We start from the raw sequence: 23,747 nt of genomic DNA, 5'->3' as shown, positions 1-23,747 counted from the left end.
ATCTAAAGCGTTACTAAGTACAGTTGGAGAGAGGAAGATAGTCAAGTACGGACATCGGTAACGAAGACTCGACAGCCTCATCCCGGCAACAACTGAAGGAGAAATTGAGGATAAAAACAGAAAAGGAAGAAGAAAAGTCTGATGGGTGGATAACATTGAAAAGTGAAGAGGGGAAGAATTGAAGAGGACGGACCAAGACGACAACGATGCCAATAGCACTGCTAAGGCTACGGCAACGAGTGAACAAACTGGTCTCTAAGCTTTAACCATAGCAATTTCTGACCTTGACTATTTTCCCCCATTATCTTTAAAAGGGGCAGCGAGGGGTGAGCATGGGACAAGTCCGTCAGCATCTGGGACGGGGAGGCACGTTGGACATTTTAGGTGGAAATCCTTCAGCAAATCGCAATTCTGGTGGGAGGGGCTCGTGACCTGGCCGTGACCTTATCTCTTCTCTGCGAGTTTGCATAAATTTTCTGCTTTTATTTCAAACTTCCCAATAGCTGCACTTCTCTGTTCACCATTAGATTTTCCATCTGTGGCTCCATCATAAGTTCTTTTCATTGTATTTAAACAGTTATTACTGTCCCTTTTCTCCCTGATGTGGCATTATTGCACCTCAACCACAGGGTTTTCCAGCTATTTTTCTGGCTGGCTATTCAACCCGCAAACTCCTGCCCGTGACTTACACTCAGGATTTTTGTTTTGGGGTTTCTCCCAGCTGCTCCTGATGGTGTTAAGTCCGCCTTACCCAGTTCTGACCACATGCTAGCCTGTCTTTTCTTACAAGGCATTTACAGCACAGGAACAGACCACTCGACCCACCTGGTTCATGCTGTTGTTTATGTTCCACACCAGGAGGCAATGAGGGACGGGGTAAACCTGGTTTGCCTCAACAAGGGCATGCTTCAGGATTTTCATGGAAGAAGTTGGTGGTGGTGGTGGTGGGGGCACCAGTGCTATGAAGTCAATCAAGTAGGCACCTAGGAGACTTCCCTATTTCTCTTCTCGCTGTATCACCCCCCTCGCTTCTCCCACTCTCCTCCATCTCACCCTATGGACATATATTTGTCCGCGTGTCAGCCGTGACTCAGTAGGTAGCGCAGTCAGCTCCGAATCACAAGGATTCAGGTTCAGTCCCACTCCAGAGCTTTTGAGCGTGAAAATCAAGGCTGACTCGCCAGTGCTGTACTGAGGGAGTGTTACACTGCCAGAGGCATTGCTTCTCAGAGGCCTCAGTTGCTTCCTTGGCAGGGCGTGAAAGATCCCACGGCACTACTTCAAAGAAGAGCAGGAGAGTGTCCCGGGTGATATTTATCCCTCAATCAACATCACAAAAAGATGGCCGTTGTCACATTGCTGATTGAGGGAGCTTGCTGTGCACAAATTGACTGCTGTGTTTCCGACCTTACAACCGTGACTACACTTCAAAAAGTACCTCATTGGTTGTAAAGGACTTTGAGACGCCTGACGGTCGTGAAAGATGCTATATAAATGCAAGTCTGTATTTCCCTTTCTCTCTCATGTGCTCCCCCCTTAAACGCATCGATGTGATTCAACTGCTTGCGGTGGCGACTTCTACATTCTAACCACTCTGTGGATGAAGTGGTTTTTTTTTTTCAGGCTGTCAGATCCTCTATGCATTTTCAAACTTTCCCATTTTTATTTCGTATTTCCAGTATGTGGATTTTTCTCTTTTTACTCATATCCATCTGCCCATACAGCTGTCAAGGTGGCAGCTGAGTCAGGCAACCTCCCATGGCAATACACAGGGGTATCAGGAGTAAGGGGGCTTTCAGCAGGGGGTGGGGTACAGGGGAGAGAAACAAACTAGGGGTGGGGGTGTGGCGGAAGCAAGAGGGAGAGAATAACTTGGGGGTGGGGGGTGGGGCAGAGAGATGGGGGATACAGGATAGAGAGATAGAGAGAGAAGTGGGGGCGGAAGGAACAGGAGAGAGGCTGCAGGGTGCGGGGTGGTGGAAACAGGAGAGAGAACAGAGAGGAGACACGGGGGAAGGGGAGACCTAGGAGAACAAAGATGATGAGAACAGACTAGAAGAGCAGGTGGGGGTTGGGGGGGGGGGGGTGGTGGGGGTGGAGAGAGAGAGAAGAAAGGGATAAGGGGAGGAATGTGGGATGATGGGGAAGAGAAAGAGGAAGGAGTGCAGAGAGGGGCAAGGATTTGGGGTCATATTAGAGGAGATGGCCAGAGGGCAAGAGAGGAGGAAAGAAGGTGGGTGTGGACAGAAAGGAAGGAGAGTGAAGGGAGGACTGAAAGGAGGGAAGAGGGAGATGAGCAGATAGAGGGGGAGAGGAGACAAGAGTAGGAAAGAAAAAAGCTACAGGATAACAATGGAGAGTACAGATGTGATAAGAGGAGAGGAAAGAAAGAGAAAGGAAGAGAGACAATGGGAGCACAGCAAGAACAGAAATTGGGAGATTTCCCAAGGGTCTCCATGAACGACTCCCTAATGTGTTTTTTTTAATTCGTCTACTGGATGTGGGTGTCGCTGGCTGGGCCAGCATTTATTGCCCATTCCTAATTGCCCTTGAGAAGGTGGGGGTGAGCTGCCTTCTTGAACCGCTGCAGTCCATGTGGTGTAGGTACACCCACAGTGCTGTTAGGGAGGGAGTTCCAGGGTTTTGACCCAGCGACAGTGAAGGAACGGTGATATATTTCCAAGTCAGGATGGTGAGTGACTTGCAGGTGGTGCTGTTCCCATGTAGCTACTGCCCTTCAACTGCTATTACACAACGAAGCATTAAGTTTTTTTAACAAGACGGGTGCTGCCTGTATAATCTTTGTAGGACGGATTTGAGGGATGGCAGGGGGTTGGGAGGGAGGTGTTGTGGGTAAATTTCTGGTTAGGCAATCCTTAAATGCTGCCTGACCTCTGCCCTCTCCAAACTAATGACAGATACAGGAAGGTTGACTGGGAATGTCATACTGACTCCTGAGAAGCTCGCCCAGTGAAATGGGGACAATCCCACATTCCCAATAAAAAAAACTCGTTTGGCAGCTATGGATCAATTTGGTAGCACTCTCGCCTTGCAGTCACAAGGTCCTGGGTTCAAATCCCACTCCCTTGACCTGAGCATTAACATCTAGACTGACAAACTCAGTGCAGTACTGAGGGAGTGCTGCACTGTCTGAGGCGAGGTGCTTTGGGCAAGATGTTAAACTGAGGCTCTCTCAGGCAGATGTAAAAGATCCTGTGGCACTATTTTGCAGAGGAGGAGAGTTATCCCTGGGCGCCCTGGCCAATATTGAGCCCTCACTCCATGTCACACAGACAGATTGTTTGGTCACTGCTGTTTGAGGGAGCTTGCTGCACAAAAATTGTCTGTATTTCCGACAATACATCAGTGACTACACTTCCAAAGTACTTAGCTCACTGTAAAGGGCCTTGAGGGGTCCTCCTGTCGTGAGAGGTGTGCTCTTAAGTGCGAATCTTTTATTTCTCACTATCATGAGCACACCCAGGGCAGGCTAGTCTCAATGTGCTACATGAGAAATGCTTTTCCTACTTGACCTCACTGACTGGCTTGTTAATGGCTTTGTTAATGTCCAGGCAAAGCAATCCTGTGCAGCCCAATGACGAGGGAGGGTGGGGGGTGGGGAGGTGAGTGAGTGGTGGGGCGGGGGGGCGGGGGGGGGGGTTTGTGGTGCATTAGGGGTAAGTATAATGGAAGATTTGTTAATAAACTTTCTGCTCTGTAGGGATGATATAGTTACATTATCACATTCCACAGAACATTGCTGTTCTACACCCGAAGCTGGAAATAAACAAAAAGAAAGCTAAGGCTGCAGACAACAGCTTGAAGAGGAAAATTGAGACAGATGGATTCGGGAAGGGGGCAGGTTTGAAGTAGTCAACTATTTACTTATTAGGGTCAGCAACCATGCTACCCTGACACAGAATTCACAAAGATGAAATGATTAAAAAGAACATGGTGGGTCTCAATTGGGGTCTCAAAACTTGAGGAAAGGATATTAAATACTAAAAAAAAAATTAACAAAATGCCATGACAAGCTTTATACAGGCAAGGACAGTATTCTGGAAGCTTCCAATTTGAAAACTGAAATCCTGAAATAAAATACTGCAGATACTGGAAATCTGAAATAAAAACGGAAAGTTCTAGAAACACTCAGCAGGTCTGGCAGCAAAATGTAGGGGGGTGGGGAGAGAAACAGAGATAACGTTGCATGTCGAATATGACCTCTTTCAGAAGTCTGCTCTTCAAGGGTCTGTTCTGAAGGAGTGTCATATCTGGCTCGAAACATTAACTCTGTTCGCTCTCTCTCTCTCAGGCCTGCTGAGTATTTCTAGCACTTTCTGTTTTAATAACGGAAATCCTGGATATGCGTGTGTGAATTTTGTTAACATGTCCTACCCTATTCCTGACTCACATCCTGGCGCTGTGACTTGTATGAGTCCCGTCAGCATTAAAATTAAACTCCGCCTTCTGGATTCTTGGCAAGAGGCTAGAACTTGGCAGACTGCCAAGAGGATGTCTAACAAAGGCCCTGCAACACACAGGCAGTATTTTTCCACAGCTCAACTTCTGATATAAAAAAAAATTCTTTCACAAGGCAGGGCTGGGAAATAAATGGAATACCTTGGTGCAGTGATTCTTCACTCCATAAAAAGATCAAAGAAAGACTGGGAGCCCTTCTTATCAACAGGTAGGGAGCTAAACTGCGACTCATCATGACCTATGTTATGAAATAATAGTTACGAGAGGGAAAAAAAAAACCTTTTATTAATTCCTCATACGAAGTAAGGGCTTCATCATATGCACACGGAATTGGCTGTTAACTGAAAACAGGAAATTGGACAAATACTTGGAGGAAAAATATTTGCAGGGCTACAGGGCTCTTTTCCAGGGAATGGGGCTAGCTGAATTGCTCTTGTAGAGAGCTGACACAGGCATGAGGAATGGGCCAAATGGCCTCCTTCTGCGCTGTAACCATTCTCTGATTTTATTCTATAACGTTTCAATATCTTGGAGGACTGTGCGCGCTAAAATGCATTAACATTTTCGGTTTTAACCCTACATGATAACGGCCTTCTGAGAGATTGTGAATTTATCCGCTCCTGTTAGTAGACTGAGGTCACAGAGTTAAGAGAATTTTCATCTTTAGAAACTGGAAAGCATTATCTGCCTTCTTCCTGACAGACACAGCAACATCCATTGGGAATGCCATGCTGCCTCCAGAGAAGCGCCCCCCCGCCCCCCCCCAAGCAAGACAGGGACAATCTCCCAGTGGTTGGGAAGTAAGTGAAAAGCGTAGCCTTAAATCTGTAGCAATCGCCAAAATCTCCAGCCGTTCCATCTCATTTGACTGAGATTTTAGAAGACGGGGGTTGGTAGGATTTGGAAGGGGGGTGGGGGTGGTGGTGTCAGCAGTGAAAGGTCACGATCAAAAGAAACTTAATTCACCCACCTCCTTATGCCATAGACGTAACAGATCCCAATGACTTCAACCAAAACTATTATCAGAAGGGCCAAGGTCGCTGCATAGTCATTGAATATAGAAAACCAATAATTTCCTGATCCAACGTTAAAAACTAATCCAATAGCACAGGCGACAAGGCACACAATCCCTGAAAGAGAATGACATACACGGTCAATACACTATAACTAAAACAATCCCCATAAAACATAACCACCTCATTATAGCTCTGATTTGCTCTAACTCCTGTTATAATCTGTCATTGTGAAGCTACATGAAACATCTACTTTTCACAGACAATAAATTTGCAATCGTATAAGTTATTGATTCAGTTAAATGGCTCATCACCCTTTTCACATCGCAGGTTGGTGAACATAAAACTGCATAAAATTTAACCTGCCCAGAAGTTAAACATTAGGATTTCACCAGGATCAGAGTGATGAAGTGCTGAACAGACATTAAACTATCGCTGGTAATGCTTCAAAGAATCTACGAAGTTGTTGGGCCGGAACACTAATACAAGCAGTTTTATTTGTTTCTCTTCTCCTGGGAATGTTGTGGTCAAGGTGAGACACATTACTGCTAACCAGTGAAACATCTTCCCATTTCACCCAAGAGTCACCAATGGTCACCCAAGGGACCATTTTAACCCTGCTTGGCCAGAGGAAATTGGGTGAACTGTTTAGTCGCCAGGGCCTCTTAAGCCGCTTATAACCTACCATGGTCCCCATCATCTTCTATCTTAACCTTCTGAGCAGGGGAGAAGTGTTAATCCGATCCCAGGCCAGTTGGTGAAGTATGAAACCAGACACTAATATCTTTCTTGATAATAAGTTTATTTACAGAACGCATTTCATTTGTCTGTTTCCTACCTACCACCATCATCACTGCGTGAAAAAGTTTCTCCCCGTGTCACTTTTGCTGCTTTTATTAATCACTTTGAATCTGTGTCCTCTTGTTCTCAATCCTTTCACGAGTGGTTACAGTTTCTCCCTATCTACTCTGTCCAGATCCCTCATGATTGTGAATACCTCTATCAAATCTCCTCTCAGTCTTCCCTTCTCCAGGGAAGAGAGCCCCAACTTCCCCAATCTATCTTCATAACTGAAGTTTCTCATCTCTGGAACCATTCTCATGAATGCTTCATTAGATGTAAAGTGCTTTGAGACAAGTTTGTGTGTTATGGACTCATGCCTATTAAGAACTCACCAAAAGCAGAATCCCTATGATCAGGGAGGCTTTCTTCAACAACTTGTATTTATATAGTGCCTTTAATGTAATAAAACATCCCAAGACTTTTCACAGGAGAGTTATAAAACAAAACTAGACATTGAGCCACATAAGGCAGTATGAGTATAGATGGTCAAAAGCTTGGTCAAAGAGACAGGTTTTATGGAGCATCTTAAAAGGAAGGAAGAGAGGCAGAGAAGCTTAGGGAGGGAATTCCAGGACTGATGGCGTGGCTACTAATGGTGGGGATATCAAAATTGGGGATGCTCAAGAGGCCAGAATTAGATGGAGATTTGTCGGACGGTTGTGGGGCTGGAGGAGGTAACGAAGATAGGGAGAGACAAGGCCATGGAGAAATTTGTAAACAAAGATGAGAACTTTAAAAATTGAGACATTGCTTAACTAGGAGCCAAGTTAGGCCAATGAGCACAGGGGTGATAGACGAATGTGCCTTGATGCAATTAAGGTTGCAGGTAGCAGTGTTTTACCTCAGGTTAACCAGAGGGTAGAATGTGGGAGACCAACCAGGACTTCCCATCAGTTTGGGCTGAAGCAGTTACCACAAAAACAGGGAAACAACTGGGCCTGTGTTATTTTCTCCAAAATCTTCTACAACTGGAAGTGGCTAAAAGCGAATGATTTAAAACACAGGAATAAAATGGCTTGGGTGAACATATTTGAAGCAAAGTCTGCAACTACAACAGCAACAAAAAGAACTTATATTTATATAGCACCTTTAACATAATAGAACATCCCAAGGAGCTTCACAGGAGCATCATAAAACAAAATATGACACAGAGCCATATAAGAGATTAGGTCAGTGGTAGGTTTTTAGGAGCATCTAAAAGGGGGAAAGTGAGGTAGAGAGGCCAAGTGGTGGAGGGAAGCTATTCCAGAGCTTAGGGCCTGGATATATGAAGGCACAGCCGCCAATTGGGGATGCTCAAGAGGCCAGAATTAGAGGAGTGCAGATAGCTCAGAGGGTTTTGGGGCAGGAGGAGGTTACAGAGATGGGGGGGGAGGGGAGGGGTGCAGGGAAGAGCAGTGCAGAAAGGCTGGCGTGTTCTCACAGGACATTTTTTCAAAGACTCTTCATGATGGTCTACCAACATAAACAGGATTTTCCACACAATCGAGTGTTGTACAAACGAACAATTAGTTTCTTTTGCAAAAGTTAGCTTTATTATGCCCCTGCACTTCAGAGAACATCTACACTGTAAATCTCTACAATCTCTGACATAGTGCACGAACGGATAAACAGCAGAAAATTCTCCCTCTCTGACATGCTCTTAATTGTTACCTTGCTGCTGTTGAAATGCCCCTCTCTAAAATATGCCTTGCTGTTGCACAATTGTAATATTCACAATGTCATCCATGACTTATTAAGTCATAAAGTAGGCCATAAGTTAACTCCTTTATCAGGAAGGAAATTAGCCATTATCTCGAACATGTGCATAAATCTGTGCCATTGCTATTTAGAACAGGTTATAAAACTGATTGTTAAAACAAAGTGTGCTGAGAAATGCCTAGATCAGCAGCATGTTTCTTCCTCAATGGTTCAAACGGTTGGGTCAGAAACTCAAGAACATGAAAAATAGGAACTGGAATAGATCATCTGACCCTTTGTGCCTGCTGTCCCAGTCATCAAGATCGTAACTGATCTTTACCTCCACTCCACCTTCCTGCAATAACCCTTTAATTCCCTTAATGCCAAAAATCTATCGACCCCTCTCATGAATATGCTCAATACTGAGCATCCACAGCTCTCTGAGGTAGAGAATTCCAAAAATTCACAACCCACTGAGTGAAGAAATTTCTCATCTCAGTCCCAAGTGGTCAAGCCCCTTATTTGGAGACTGTGACCCTGTGTTCTAGTTTCCCCAAGAAGTTTCTCACCATCTGCCCCGTCAAGCCCCTTAAGAATTGTATATGTTTCAATTAGATCAAATCTCATTTTTCCAAATTCCAGGGAATATAGGCCTCATTTAATAGGACAAGCCTCTCATTCCCAGGGAACCACTCTAGTGAACCTTTGTTGCACTTCTGTTTGAGCAAGTGTGCCATTTCTTAGGTAAGGAGACCAAAACTGCACACAGTACTCCAAGTGACCTCACCAATGCCCTTTACAATTGTAGCAAAGCTTCTTTATTCTTACATTCCAACCCCCTTTGTAACTAAAGCTAACATAACAATTGCCTTAGTCCTTGATTGCTTTGCCAACAGTTAATTTTCTGTGGTTTAGTAGAAAAATATGCAGATTCTTTAGATGCACACATTTCCCAGTTGTGCATTATACCAGAAATTATTCTGCTTTTCTATTTTTTCCTAACAAATTGGATAACTTCACACTCCTCCATCTTGCATTCCATCTGCCATGTTCTTGACCACACACTCCATATACCTCGATAGTACATTGCTCTCTAGCATATTGGTAAATGTCGAATGAGCAGGCAGCTCTCTATTCTTAAACCTACTCATTGAATAACATGTAGTAGCCAGGGAGGTTAGAACAAATACAGGGAGGAAGGGCTGATCAACATGTCATAGAAACATAGTAAACCTGTGGCACACCTTCAGCCCATCGTGTCTGCACTGGCCAAGAGAGAAAAAAAGTTAAAAACTAGCTGACCATTTTAATCCCACCTTCCAGCACTGGGAAGGTTGGCAGGTTACAGCACTTCAGATGCTGATCCAGGTACATTTTGAATTAAGTTGAAGGTTTCTGCCTCCACCACCAAACCAAGAAGCCAATTCCAAACACCCACCACCCTCTGGGTGAAGATGTTTTTCCTCATGTCCTCTCTAATCCTCCTACCAATCACCTTAAACCTATGTCCCCTAGTAATTGACCTCTCTGCCAGAGACATTAGACCAAATACAGGGAAGGAAGGACTGGCGAATTAATCAGATAGTCAAGCAAAGAGTACGTTAGAAATACAACTGAGCACCCAGCTATTAACTCCTTGCCTGGATCACAGTGCACCTATCAGGAGGCACCATCTAGATAACAGCTTATCTCGAGTTTCATAGAGATTTGGCAAAGCCCCATGAGGAACTTCTAACTCAAGGTTGTAAAAACAAACCAAAATAAAACATGGGATTCAGCAAAAACAGGTTAGAAAGTAGTAACAGTCACTTGGTAGTGCAATCAGCCAATCACTGGGAGGTACAGCCTACGTACCCAGCATCACACTGGCAACTTTGGCAACACTGTCTCTCTCTTTAGCAACAAACAGAGCATACTTGAGAGAGATGTTCCACCTGGTGGATGAGTTAGTGACGAGGGGGGCTCCTCCCTGCCTCACGGTCCACCACAAACCTGCTGCATTTTTCTACTGGGGTCCTAAGAATGTACGTGGGGCAGGCTGGCAGGAATACCACTGCTGCTTACTATGTTCCCATTGCTGGGAGGGAGGGAAGGAGAAACGGAGTGATGTCCTGGCTTTTGAAGTGTCACGGCTCATTAAAGGGAGCCCTCGCCTCTGGAGCGCAGGAGCTACACAACAGCTGAAGCAGCAGCAGCAGCCCAGAGGTGGCCAACAGTGGGAAGGCCAGAAATACAAATGTGGATACACCTATTGGCTGAACGAAACGCAAGGAGGGGAAGACTACTGGGAACTGAGTGCAGGAAACACCATAAAAGCGGGTGCAAAGTGCCCAAAGGATATTGCAAACTCCCCCGTGATTGCCCCACAGCGCAGGCAGTTCAATATCCTCACGGGGGTGGTCAAGATAAGTCAAGGCACTGCTCCTAAAGCTCCTGTGGCAATGATAGAAGCTTCACTCACTTCCTTCCCTCTTGTGCTGTTTCTGGGCCAGCAGCTGCATATCAGGGAAGCTGGCAATAGAGGTCCCCCACACAGGGCGAGGCGGGTGGGGTGGGGGGTGGTGTTGGTTGGTTGTTGCGAACACCTCTGCAAAGATTCAAGCACCACCATATAAACACATTGCCTGCCACAAGGGATTCTGGTAGACTTGATTCTGACAGAATCAGTGCTCCTGCGGGTCTCATTACAGGAATGAAAAGATGTGTCCATGCCACTCGCAGTCCACTATCATGGCATGTCCTCTCCCCTGCAAAGGCACAACCAGTGCTAGAGAAGAGCAGCTGGGGGAAGAACTGCCAACCAAGTGTGCAACACAAGTAAGCTCTGCAGATAAGAGGCAGATGGACGGGGACAGTCTTTAGAGACAGGGTGGTGAGGTGGCAAGGACCGGTTTCCAAAAGGCTGGTCAATTGGGCTAATCATCAGTATCATGATCTTCATGTGATTTCTCCCAACTGAAAACCCCTACAGTTGTATTTTTAGTGTACTCTTTGCTTAGCAATCTGACTATTTCTCTAGCCCCACCTCCCTGTATTATTCCACCTTTTGAATGTTGCTGAAGGTAGTTCTTTGGTCAAAGGCAGTGATTGTTTAAGCACTGCTCCTTAATCCTGACTTGATTTCCATTTCTTTCTCCAAAAAGCGTTACCCTTATAGCAACAATCGATGATCATTATTTGAAGAGTTAAACCGATAGACTTTCAGTGAAAAAGGCCCAGAAAACTACAACCAGCTCAGCAGAGTGTGCTGAAACCCTCACATCCAGCTGCCGTCGGGGGAGTGCACTGCCTCATGAATCTATGATACCGCAGGTCTCAAGTGGGCACAGGGAGGGGTGTTCCAGGCTGAGTGTGCCAGGTCTGTTGAGACCACCAGTACTTGCTACCTCTCCAACTGTTTCATGCCTCACCAACCTACCAATTTAGCTGGAGTTGGTCAATTGGGTTGTTGAGAATGGGAGAGGGTGCTGGGGGGTGTGCGTTCTGGCCACTGGTGCTGCTTGAAGTCTGAGGCATGTTTTTTTCAGTCCAGAACCATTACTCTATATCCCGCCTGTGTCTCTCCTGAGCTGACAGTTGGTAATGCTGACACCAATTAAGCCAGGCAGGGAAGGCCTCCCTGTTCTACAGCATTGACATCCTGACCTTGGCAAGCACAGGTAAAGAGGAAAGCTCTGGCACAGCGATCTTACCTATCATGACCTCCCTTGGTAAATACTTGGAAATGATCTTCATGTCACTCAGAGGAGTGATGACTCCGGCTGTATTACCCAACATGCTTCCAATTCCCAACATCAACACCATTAAAAAGTACAATATTGACCAGATCTGTGATGGCCCTGGCATGTTCACAATTGCTTCCGTGAAGACTATAAATGAAAGCCCAGTGCCTTCCGCAGCCTAGAAAGAGAGAAGACAAAATCCATAAATATAAAAACATAAATATACATAACCTTCAGTTCCAACCCCGGGACCACACACATATCTAAGGAAGACTGTGGACAGAGCCACCTCCATCCAGACTTCAACACCCCATCCCGAACTGGGTAACTTTCCTACTTTGGCCATAGTCAGCCAATTAAGCTGCTCCTCATTATCTATTTTTATCCACTATCTCCTCCTTTCCTGTGACATTGGCAGCGTCCACTTCTTTAGTGATGACAAATGTAAAATATTCACTTAGTACCTCAGCCATGACATCTGCTTCACCCTTCCCCCAAATAACCTTGTCTAAGATTTCCAGCATCTGCAATATTTCACTTTTGTGTTAGTTACGACTTACCATGCAACCTGGTGAGAATTAACTACAGGAACGAGCGCATTTAAAATCAGAAGATTGCGTTCAATTACTATTCAGCTACAAAGCCTCTTATTCCTCTAAAGCAGAAACTCGAGTTGGAAAGTCAATTTGTAAAGCAGACAGGCTGCAGGAGGCTGCGGATCATTTGAACAGTGACTGGCCGTGCTCCAGGATAACTGGAAGCTTGCTTTTTTCCCCAATGTTAATCATGAAAAGTCAGACAATTCCACACCTGGACTTCCAGTCTGCTGGAGACCCAGTCAGAATCTCAGAGGGGAAAGCAGTTAGCATAATTTTGGAAGGTACCAGTGCCAGTCTTAGCACAGTATGGGTGCCCATTTGAGGCAGGAAATTACAGCACGGGTTGGCAACGCTTGGGTCAGCTGAAGGTAAAAAAAATGAGCAGGAAAATATCGGTCCTTTCATCGACTGTCCTAGACCTTCAAAACCAACCGAAGAATGGCTTGTGGGCCCCACTTCCGCTCCATGACTCAGTGCCCACCCGCTTAGCGCAGAGGAAGGTACACTAGGACCTGGGTGGGTCAACATGGGAGAGATAAGTAGTAACTAACACCAAAGCGAAATACTACAGATGCTGGAAATCTGAAATAAAAACAGAAAATGCTGGAAATACTCAGGTCAGGCAGCATCTGTGGAGGGAGAAACAAAGTTAACATTTCAGGTCGATGACCTTTTGCCGGAACATAATTATCGATGAGAACAGTCATTTGGCTCATTCCACAGATCTACGGGATCCAGAGAGATCTCAAACTCCCCCCATTTCAGCCCCCAGTGATCCTGAGCCAGGTTTCCGGCTTCATTACTGTCCCTGGGAGTCACAAGCTCTGAGATTAGAAAGTTTGTCTTCCTTTGGAGACATGTAATCACTTAAAGAAAGTACAGAGGAGAACTGAAAGTGGACCTAAGAGGGTCAAAGGCATTGTATGAGAAAATTGGATTAACGGTAACACTGATTGTGGTGGAGGCAGGTTCAACGGAGGCATTCAAAAGGGAATTAGATCATTATCTGAAAAGGAAGAATGTTGTAGGGTTATGGGGAGAAGTCGGGGGTATGGCGCTAGGTGCATTGCTCATTCAGGCTGCCTGTACAGGCACGATGTGCTGTAACAATTCTATGGGCACAAAAGGGAATCAAAAAGCCTGTTATAAATGTCTGGATAAGGAAAGGGTATTCAGGGAAGCAGGAATTCTGGCAGATCCTATCAGATTAGGGGGCATGGGGGAGAAACAAAAACTCTGTAGCACAGCCAGAAATCTCATTGTACAACATATTTTAGCCAACCTCTGCATTGCCTGGTATGGGCAGTCTTACGAGGAAAGGCTGGACAGGTAAGGCTTGTATCCACTGGAACTTAGAAGAGTAAAAGGCGACTTAATTGAAACCTTTAAGATCCTGAGAGGTCTTGACAGGGTAGGTATGGAGAGGATGTTTCCTCTTGTGGGAGAATCTAGAACGAGGGGTCACTGTTTAAAAATAAGGGTTCACCCATTTAAGACAGAGATGAGGCGAAATCTTTTTCTTTCAGAGGGTTGAGTCTTTAGAACTCTCTTCCTCAAAAGGCAGTGGAAGCAGAGTCTTTGAATATTTTTAAGGCAGAGCTAGATAGATACTTGATTAACAAGAGGGTGAAAGGGGATAGGCAGGAATGTGGGGTTGAGGTTACATTCAGATCAGCCTTGATCTGATTCAATGACGGAGCAGGCTCGAGGGGCCGAGTGGTCTTCTCCTGCTTCTAATTCATGTGTTCTATGGTATGGAGGAAGTGAGGTGCAGCCAAAAGCTGCAGCTACTTCTCTCTCTAGGACAGTACAATATACTGTTCTTTCTGGTGTAAAAGGGAATCCCACCTTAAAAAGGCAGAGCTATTTACCGTGTCTAAGTGAGACTGCAGGTCACAGGTTTCAATTTGTGAAGCAATTGCTGAAAATTTGTCCGGTTGTGTCACATTCAGGAATGATATCCACTCATTAATAGTGTCTACTTTTACTGCGTTTTCCTCCAGGTCAAAAGTGTTTGTTAGAAGTAGCATCATCCTGTAATGAGACAGGCACCGTTTGTCAGTTCCAAACATAAGCAATCCAAATAGCTTTCCAAAACTAGAACAATAGTCAACCAGTAACTAAGAGTGATGAATAAACGTTAACCTAATGTTAAAGACAAGTTAAAGCTAAAGTCTTTTTCTAACTGCCCTCTTGATTAGATTACACATTCAAAAGGCACTTTCTCATATCTACTCAACTATCCTTTTCATTTCAACTTTAAATCGGGTGGAGTGGGTTTATAGTTGATTTGCATCAGAATGAACTGGTTTTAATATTATTTATGCTGACGATGTAACATGTAAAGGTTAATGAACTACATAGAATTCACAGCACAGAAACAGGCTGTTCATCTAATCCTCCTAACAGCTTATCCTCCTATTCCTTTCTCTCTCACGTACAGAATTGACTGCAACTACTTTAGATTCATTCAGGAGTAGTCTGCAGTTACCAGATGTTACACCCAAATGTACAAAGTTCCAAGGTGATGATGGGGACTAATGTTCCGATTCTCTGAAGAGCTTCAGGATTTGTGGCATCTATTCAATGGGGTCAAGTTATGTTCTTTTTAACTTGCTGCATTTTTGTTAATTGCTAACATTTAGATTTCACAGCAGGATTTTGCCTGGGCACCTTAGTCTAATGACCCACTAGAACCCAAGTGCCTAGAGTTTGGGTTACAGGGAAAAACACAGGAAACTGCCACAGCAACAATTAAATATGAAGATTGTAGGCACTATTGGTCAGAGGGCACAGTTCAGTTCTGACCTCACTTTCAGAGTAAAATACAGGCAAACGGGGGGTTGGGGGGCGATGGATTTCGTTTAAATATCCTTGGGTGTGTGGCAGTATTTTATTACCCACCCTTACTTGCCACTGAGGGCCTTAAGAGACAACCATGGGGTGTGGGGACTGGAGTCGCAAGTAGACCAGATCAAGTAGCTACACAGCAGGTTTCTTTGGGATTTTCTGGTCCCAGCCCAGAAGTGACCAGATTTAGGTATTGCCACAGCAGCCTGAGATCTAGTCCAGCACCAACTCAGCTCATATTCCATTCTGCTGCCCTGATGCTGCCAGAATTGGGCAGTAAGCAAAGGGGGGGGGGATCTCGGTCTTAACCTTCCATCTGCTTTTCATAATTCCCCCAAGCTGAACACTCTCCAGCTGCCGTCTCTCCAGGACCCCCACGGCTGAGCTTGCAGGCTCAGTCCTCCTCTGAGCCTTCCAATAGCTATCCTCCTGAATGTAGCATAATAGAGTCACTATGTATCCACACAATTATCACCCACCCAACAACATCCATTCAAAACAATGATTCGAAATCCCCCGTTTTGTTTGTAGTTGCATAAAGCATACAGCACTCACGATTTGATTGGTCACAATAAACCACTCACCGTCTCTTTTCTGTCACCTTGCCCGACATGTTATGTAGGTGAAGACGCTGAATAGCATTGTCATCAAGCATAAGGTAAAAAAAATGTATGCTCTAACAAGACATGCATCAATTATGTTAGGATTACACAATACATTGACAACTTATCCACCTTCACACTATTATATAAGATTACATAGGATATATGGCACTGAAAGAGGGCATTCAACCCAAACAGTCTATGCTGGTGTTTATACTCCACTTGAGCCTCCTCCCATCTTTCCTCATCTAAATCTACCATCATAACCCTCTACTCCCTTCTCCCTCAAATGCTTGTCCAGCTTCCCCTTAAATGCATCTGTACTATTCGCTGCAACTACTCCCTCTGGTAGTGAGTTCCAGACTCTCACCACTCCTTGGGCAAAGAAGTTTCTTCCAAATTCCCAATTGGATTTCTTGGTGACTATATTATATTGATGGGCTCTAGTTTTGCTCTCAGCCACAAGAGGAAGCATTCTTTCTTTTGGTTCGACAAACCATTTGTGGAATATTAAAGACCGACATTAGTCAACTGCCCACCAACCCCCCCAGCCTTCTCTTTCCAAGAGAAGAAACCAGCCCACCAATCCTTTACCAGTGTGTTTTCCCACAAGTTTCCAGTATCATCCCTAAAAATCTCTGCAACCTCTCCAGTGCCTCTATATCCTTTTTATAATAGTGTGATCAGAGCTGCATTCCAAGGCTTGATACAAGTTTAGCACAACTTTATTTTTCCATTTTGTCCCTGTAGAAATAAATCCTAGTGCTTGGTTTGTTTTTTTTAAATGACCTTGTTAACCTGTGGCACAACTTTTAATGATCGATGTATTTGTGCTCCGAGTCCCCTCAGTTCCTCTGCCCCACCTCAACTTGACCCTTCCAAGAAAAAGTTAACTCCTTATTCTTCCCACCTAAATGTACAAGCTCCCATTTATTGGTGTCCAACTTCATTTGCCCATTCTGCAAGTTTATAATGTCCTCCTGTAATTTGCTGCAGTTCTCAGTATTGACCCTCACCATGATCACCCTCCCCCACCATCTAATGTCATTCACTAATTTAGAAATTGTGTTTCTGGTTCCAAAGTCCGAACTGTTAAATTGTGAGAGCAGCAGTCCCAACACTGAGCCTTGTGGAACACATCCCACCTTCTGCTACTTCGAAGAGCCGCCCTCCCCCCCAGCCCAGCGAGCCGCCCTCCCCCTCTACCCAACCAGCCGCCCATCTCCCCCCCCCAGCCCAACGAGCCGCCCATCTCCCCCCCCAGCCCAGCCAGCCGCCCATCTCCCCCCACCAGCCCAACCAGCCGCCCTTACCCCCCCCAGCCCAACCAGCCGCCCATCTCCCCCCCCAGCCCAACCAGCCGCCCATCTCCCCCCCCAGCCCAACCAGCCGCCCATCTCCCCCCCAGCCCAACCAGCCGCCCATCTCCCCCCCCCAGCCCAACGAGCTGCCCATCTCCCCCCCCCAGCCCAACGAGCTGCCCATCTCCCCCCCCCAGCCCAACGAGCCGCCCATCTCCCCCCCAGCCCAACGAGCCGCCCATCTCCCCCCCCAGCCCAACCAGCCGCCCATCTCCCCCCCCAGCCCAACCAGCCGCCCATCTCCCCCCCAGCCCAACCAGCCGCCCATCTCCCCCCCAGCCCAACCAGCCGCCCTCCCCCTCTGCCCGAGCCGCCCATCTCCCCACACAGCCCAACGAGCCGCCCATCTCCCCCCCCAGCCCAACGAGCCGCCCATCTCCCCCCCCAGCCCAACCAGCCGCCCATCTCCCCCCCCAGCCCAACCAGCCGCCCATCTCCCCCCCCAGCCCAACCAGCCGCCCATCTCCCCCCCCAGCCCAACCAGCCGCCCATCTCCCCCCCCAGACCAGCGAGCCGCCCATCTCCCCCCACCAGCCCAACGAGCCGCCCATCTCCCCCTACCAGCCCAACGAGCCGCCCATCTCCCCCCCCAGCCCAACGAGCCGCCCATCTCCCCCCCCCAGCCCAACGAGCCACCCTTCCCCCCTCAGCTCAACCAGCCGCCCATCTCCCCCCCCAGCCCAACGAGCCGCCCATCTCCCCCCCCAGCCCAACGAGCCGCCCTTCCCCCCCCAGCCCAACGAGCCGCCCATCTCCCCCCCCAGCCCAGCGAGCCGCCCATCTCCCCCCCCAGCCCAGCGAGCCGCCCATCTCCCCCCACCAGCCCAACGAGCCGCCCATCTCCCCCCCCAGCCCAACGAGCCGCCCATCTCCCCCCCCAGCCCAACGAGCCGCCCATCTCCCCCCCCCAGCCCAACCAGCCGCCCATCTCCCCCCACCAGCCCAACGAGCCGCCCATCTCCCCCCCCCAGCCCGGCGAGCCGCCCTTTGCCCCCTCCGCCCGGCGAGCCGCCCTTTGCCCCCTCCGCCCGGCGAGCCGCCCTTTGCCCCCTCCGCCCGGCGAGCCGCCCTTTGCCCCCTCCGCCCGGCGAGCCGCCCTTTGCCCCCTCCGCCCGGCGAGCCGCCCTTTGCCCCCTCCGCCCGGCGAGCCGCCCTTTGCCCCCTCCGCCCGGCGAGCCGCCCTTTGCCCCCTCCGCCCGGCGAGCCGCCCTGCCCCCTCCGCCCAACCAGCCGCCCTTCCCCCCCCCCCCCAAGCCCAACCAGCCGCCCTGCCCCCTCCGCCCAACCAGCCGCCCTGCCCCCTCCGCCCAACCAGCCGCCCTGCCCCCTCCGCCCAACCAGCCGCCCTGCCCCCTCCGCCCAACCAGCCGCCCTGCCCCCTCCGCCCAACCAGCCACCCTGCCCCCTCCGCCCAACCAGCCGCCCTTCCCCCTCCGCCCAACCAGCCGCCCTGCCCCCTCCGCCCAACCAGCCGCCCTGCCCCCTCCGCTCAGAGAGCCGCCCTTTCTGACCTTATTCCTCAGTCAATAATGGAGCCCCTTATCAAAGGCCTTCTGTAAACGCAGATAAATTACATCTACTGCATTGCCCTTGTCTACTCTTCCCATTACCTCACCAAAAAGCTCAGGGAAGCTGAGCAAGGAAGATTTTCTCTTTTGAAATTCATGCCGACTGTCCATTTTTCTATTTCTCACTTCAAGGACCCTCATCTGTCTAGCTAACCCCTGCTCATTATCACTAAAGCTGCCCAATCAAATTTTACACTAACGTCGCTAGAATTAAAACGTCAGTTCAATTGTCTGAGACATGCTTTGCGAATATGCAATCATTTCAAATTTCATTTTCGTACATTTTTATATGGCCGTTAAAACAACAAACCTTTCAGTTCTCAGGTTTCTCAAGACATGTTATGTAATAGAGGCACTCAGTTTATTGACTGCGATGAGATCAAACTACAAAGATAAGGCTTTAAAAACAATTAAAATGGTACATAGAAACACAGAAACAAGAGGAAGCCATTGAGCCTGTTCCGCCGCCATTCAATGAGATCATTGCTGATCAATCCCCTAACTCCAGTTACCCGCTTTTGTTCGATGTCCCTTAATTTGGCTAATGAAGATCAATCAGTTTTCAAATCAACAATTAATTGAGCACCAATTGCCATTTTTTGGAAGAGCGTTCCAAACTTCTACCACCATTTGCATGAAGTGGTTCCAAATTTCACTGCCGAAAAGTTTGGCTCTAATTTTTTGGCTATGTCCCCTAGTCCTAGACTCCCCAACCAATGGAAATGGTTTCTCCCAATCTACCTTATCTGTTTCCCCTTAATAGCTCGAGATCTTTGATCAAATTACTCCTTAACTTTCTAATTCCAGGGAATACAACCCTAGTTTGTTCACTCTCTCCTCATAGAATAACCCTTGGAGTTCAGATTACCATCAACAATTTCTTGATTCTATTACATTGAAGGAGTGTCCTCAATGACGTATTTTCTTATTTGCTCTTGGGATGTGGGTGGCTTGGGTAAGGTGGCATTTACTGCCCAGCCTTACATGCTCTGAGAAGGTGATGGTTGACCTTCTCGCTGAAGCATTGCAATCCTTGTACTGGGGAAACGTCCACTGTGGCATTGGCCCAGCGACTATAAAGGAACACTGGCGTAAGCCCAAATCAGGATGGTGTGGGGCTAGGGAGTTAACGGTGTTAACGTAAAAGGCTTCGCCTGCAGGCACCCAACGGAATCAGCGATCCACAAGTTCCTAGGCTCCACAAAGGACAATGAGCCCTGAAAACCCACAGTGGTTCCACCATAATTCCAGTGGGAGGGGCAGCTGGGCAACAGCAGTGAACCTATTGTGCTGAGATGCAGGATCTCTCAGCATCAGGAGCTTTCTTCTTGCCCGACTTGAGAACCAGTATAATACTGGAGGCCAGTGCGTCAAGATGCCCACCGGGTGGGTGAAAGCAGGCATCCCCTGGCAGTGATCGTCCAAACTAGAGAGGAGAAAAAATAAAAGAGATAATCGTTCTTTAAAAATTCCCAATTGGTCCCAGGCCTCCCCCTCTACTGTGGTAGGCAGGCACCGGACTTAGGGAGTGCTGCCGCCGTACCCTTCAGCACCAAAGCAATCCCGCTGATCCCACAGATTAGCAGTGGTGGTTTTAATGGCTGGTATCTTGCCCCCAAGGATACCTACAGAGATTTGCCGGCTTTCAAGAGTCCCTGGCCTTCAAAAGGCCTGAAGTAGGAAGGTTTTAATTAAACAGCGGGAATCTGTGTGTCTGTTTTATCACTGCTCCCCAGGACACTTTTCATAATAATATAAATTGGCTTTAAGAATGCTGCAAAGGCACTGGATACATCATGGGGTGAGAGAGATGATTCACAATGCCTCCTTTTTATGTACTCCAAAACGTAATGAAGAAGCTTTCATATGCTATTCATATCTTGCCTGTATTGAGATACTTGTTGTCAATAGATTGCTATTTATATTTCATATATTTGGGTCACTTGTGTAAATATTACATCATACTACCAAATAAGGACATGTTTATTTCATTAATGTATGTCATAGACTTATTACCCCTCCAAATCAGCAACCAGCCATCCCACTGCAAAACCAGACGAGTAGATTGTCACAGCTCCAGGTAGCTAACTGGTTTTCCATTGCTGCGTTCCTGGGGAGCTGCTAAATGCAGATAATATAATTCCAATAGGTTAGCAAGGAGGGGTTGGGTCAGGGCAATGAGAAGGCTAGTCAGCCTAGCCCTTGAGCTGACATGAATTTAGGACATAGGAACACAAGAACAGGGAGGAGGCCATTCAGCCCCTTGAGCCTGTTCCACCATTCAATGAAATCATGGCTGATCAGCAACCTAACTCCATATACCTGCCTTTGTCCCATAACCCTTAATACCTATGGTTAACAAAATTATCTGAGTTTTAAAAATAACAACTGATCCAGCACCAATTGCCAAACATCTACCATCCCTTCCCTTGTTTTCCAATTTCACTCCAGAAAGGTCTGGCTCTAGTTTTTAAAGACTAAAGCCCCCAGTCCTCACTCCCCAACCAGCTGAAATAGTTTCTCTCTATATGTGCCCCTTAATAGCTTGAAAATGTCAATCAAATCACCCCTTAAATCTTCTAACCGGCAGAGAATACAAACCCAGTTTATGTAATCTCTCCTCAGAATTTAAACTTTGGAATCTTTCTGGTAAATCTGCACTGCACTCCCTCCAAGTCCAATATCTGCTTCCTGAGGTGTGGTGTCCGGAATTGCTCCCAGTGACTCCAGATGTGGTCTAACTAGGGCCTTGTACAGCCGAAGCCTGACTTCTACTCCCCCACCACACCCCGGCATCCCCTCGTATTCCAGTCCCCAAGACTGAAAGGCCAGTATTCCATTAGCCTTTGTGATTAATTTTTGTACCTGCTCATGACGGTTATAATGAGCTGTGTACCTGGCAATACCACACCCCCACCCCCTCCACACCGCCCTCCCCAACCACCCAGTTTCTTTGGATCTTCCCTCTTTCTAGCTTTTCACCATTTAGAAAGTACCCCCATTCTAACCATTTAGGATCCCAAGATTGACTGACTACACTGAAATCCTTTTGTCACAGTTTTGTATGCACTCCTAGTTGGGTGCAATAGGTCATGTATTGCTGCTACTTACACTGGTTTTAAACGGTTTTGAGATTCACTCCGGTTTAGCGAGGAAGGCTAGACTGCGAGGCAGTGTGGAAGGGAAGAGACACATAAGAGAAAATGTGCAAGAAACAGCACAGGAAAAGGGCAAATAAAAAAGCAAGGAAGAGAGATAGAGAACAAAAAAAAAAAGAGAAAGGGAGAGGGAGAAAGTGCTAGAGTGTGAGAGCGAGATTCTGCCTATAACATACTCTTACCTTTCGAGACAGCTTTCATAATTATATGTAGCTTTGAAACCATATATGGCAAAAGTGACAACGCTGGCAAATACGGATGTCAGACTGTTAATTAAAGCAATGATAACTGCTTGTTTCTCACAGTTGTTGTTTTTCTGGTTGTAACTGGCAAATGCGATCAGACTCCCAAATCCCAGGCCAAGTGAGAAGAAGATCTGTGTGGCTGCGTCAATCCAAGATTTTGGGTCCATCAGCTGCTCAACCTGAGATTAGCGCACAACAAGGTTCAGTGAGAGTGGCAGAGAGGACCTACGCTAAAGTGGGGCATATTCCACACTACAGGGTGCTCGGGAGTTAACAGTTTTGTTTTAGAAACAGCTGAACATTCTTAAAATTGATCATAATCCTTAACCGGCTTGCCTTTTCCAAAAGATACTTGAAATAAGGTGTCCTCAAAAACCAGTAAATAAAAGACTCGCAACAAACAGGATAAATTAGAATAGAATGCAATACGATTTTATAAAAATTAGCTATTAAGAGGCCAGTGCAACTTATCAAAGGACTTATTCCAAGTGTCAAAACTGTCTGAGTCACTAATTAGCTGTGAGTTGTTGAATGCTTTTCATGTTTCCATGGTTTTAAGGTACATTAAGTTCTGATAAGTGCCCCTTTTTAAGCTGAATCTTTTTATTCTGCAATTTTTCCGGATATTCCTTTAGCTTTGTCTTTTTAGGGCAGATTTAATTCACTTATGGGAGCGGAGGCAAGTGATTGGGCTTCTATTGAATCCAAGCCAAGATTGAATTCCTAAAATCCCACCAGCTTCAGAACATGTGACAACTTGGCCGGAGATGTAGGTTTCCATTACACTCCCAAGGGCTTGATATTTTTTTTCTTCTTCGCAATTCTGCTGGACTCGATCCTAAGACTATTGGGAATAGCCCAGGCCCAAGCCAAGAACCCTGCACCTCGCACTTTAGGCTGTGGAAATACCACCCCAAAGCCCCCGTCAACCAGTCCTCTGCCCAAAACCTATTAATGGGGCTGATGTGTGAGGCTGGATTGGAAAATGCCATTTAACTGTTGAAACTTGATCATCGGAAATTTGAACCTTGCTGAAAAAGGGGGACATGTTGCCAAAGATTTTTGTTTTGTATTCACTGGGACAGATGCAAGAATGCCAGATTTCAGACAGTCACAACAATTTATACGACAGGTTTAAGAGTGCCGATTGGTTGGCAAGCCAGAAAGTATCAGTAATTGGGAGACCACCTTCAAAATATCTCCAATCATTCAAGCATCTTTGTTAGGAGTGAAAAGCATAACAGTCAAAAGGGCTGCTTCTAATTCTTACTAATTCTAATTCAGTTTGTTGGTAGCAATCCATTTTAGTGAGCTCCTTGGAATGCATTAGGTCCAGCAACACTGAATGGCCCCAGGGTGAGATTTCTGGCAGCTAAATCATCTGAAGTGGTCACTGGTCCATTTATGCCACCAAACCATAGGGGCCTCATTGTAATAATTCAACAATTCTTCCAGAGCAGAGCACACAATGCGTTTGAAATGCAACAAACTCAGGGGGAGTGGGGTGGGGGGTGGGGGGGGGGGTGGTTGCAGGCAGATCATGTGACCTCTGTTAGCTTGTTCATGGGCCTGGCCAAAACGGCCATTAACAGGCCCAGGCAGTAGGCGGTCAAGCAGTTCATTCGGG

At 46.9% G+C, this 23,747-nt stretch overlaps 1 protein-coding gene across 3 annotated transcripts in view; it reads right to left on the bottom strand.

Annotated features, from left to right (window-relative positions):
- The window catches only part of LOC121276212 (sodium- and chloride-dependent transporter XTRP3A-like), a 50,035-nt gene that overhangs the window by 3,120 nt on the left and 23,168 nt on the right, over nucleotides 1–23,747 (bottom strand). The window contains exons 6-11 of one of the 3 annotated variants that reach the window (XR_005942631.1): nucleotides 22,058–22,299; nucleotides 14,208–14,370; nucleotides 11,708–11,915; nucleotides 5,450–5,609; nucleotides 4,621–4,717; nucleotides 4,396–4,528 (exon numbers count right to left, since the gene is read on the bottom strand). Coding sequence is in view for 1 of the 3 variants with exons in the window: in XM_041184379.1 (XP_041040313.1) it covers nucleotides 5,450–5,609; nucleotides 11,708–11,915; nucleotides 14,208–14,370; nucleotides 22,058–22,299 (773 nt within the window). In the remaining 2 variants the exon portion in view is untranslated. The remainder of the gene's footprint in view (nucleotides 1–4,395; nucleotides 4,529–4,620; nucleotides 4,718–5,449; nucleotides 5,610–11,707; nucleotides 11,916–14,207; nucleotides 14,371–22,057; nucleotides 22,300–23,747) is intronic. The other 2 variants (XR_005942632.1, XM_041184379.1) reach the window with 2 other exon arrangements.

Source organism: Carcharodon carcharias, chromosome 3 (assembly GCF_017639515.1).
Source record: "Carcharodon carcharias isolate sCarCar2 chromosome 3, sCarCar2.pri, whole genome shotgun sequence".
NCBI lineage: Eukaryota > Metazoa > Chordata > Chondrichthyes > Lamniformes > Lamnidae > Carcharodon > Carcharodon carcharias.
The sequence above is the reverse complement of the archived record's forward strand: the minus strand, read 5'-3'. Positions and strand labels throughout refer to the sequence as shown.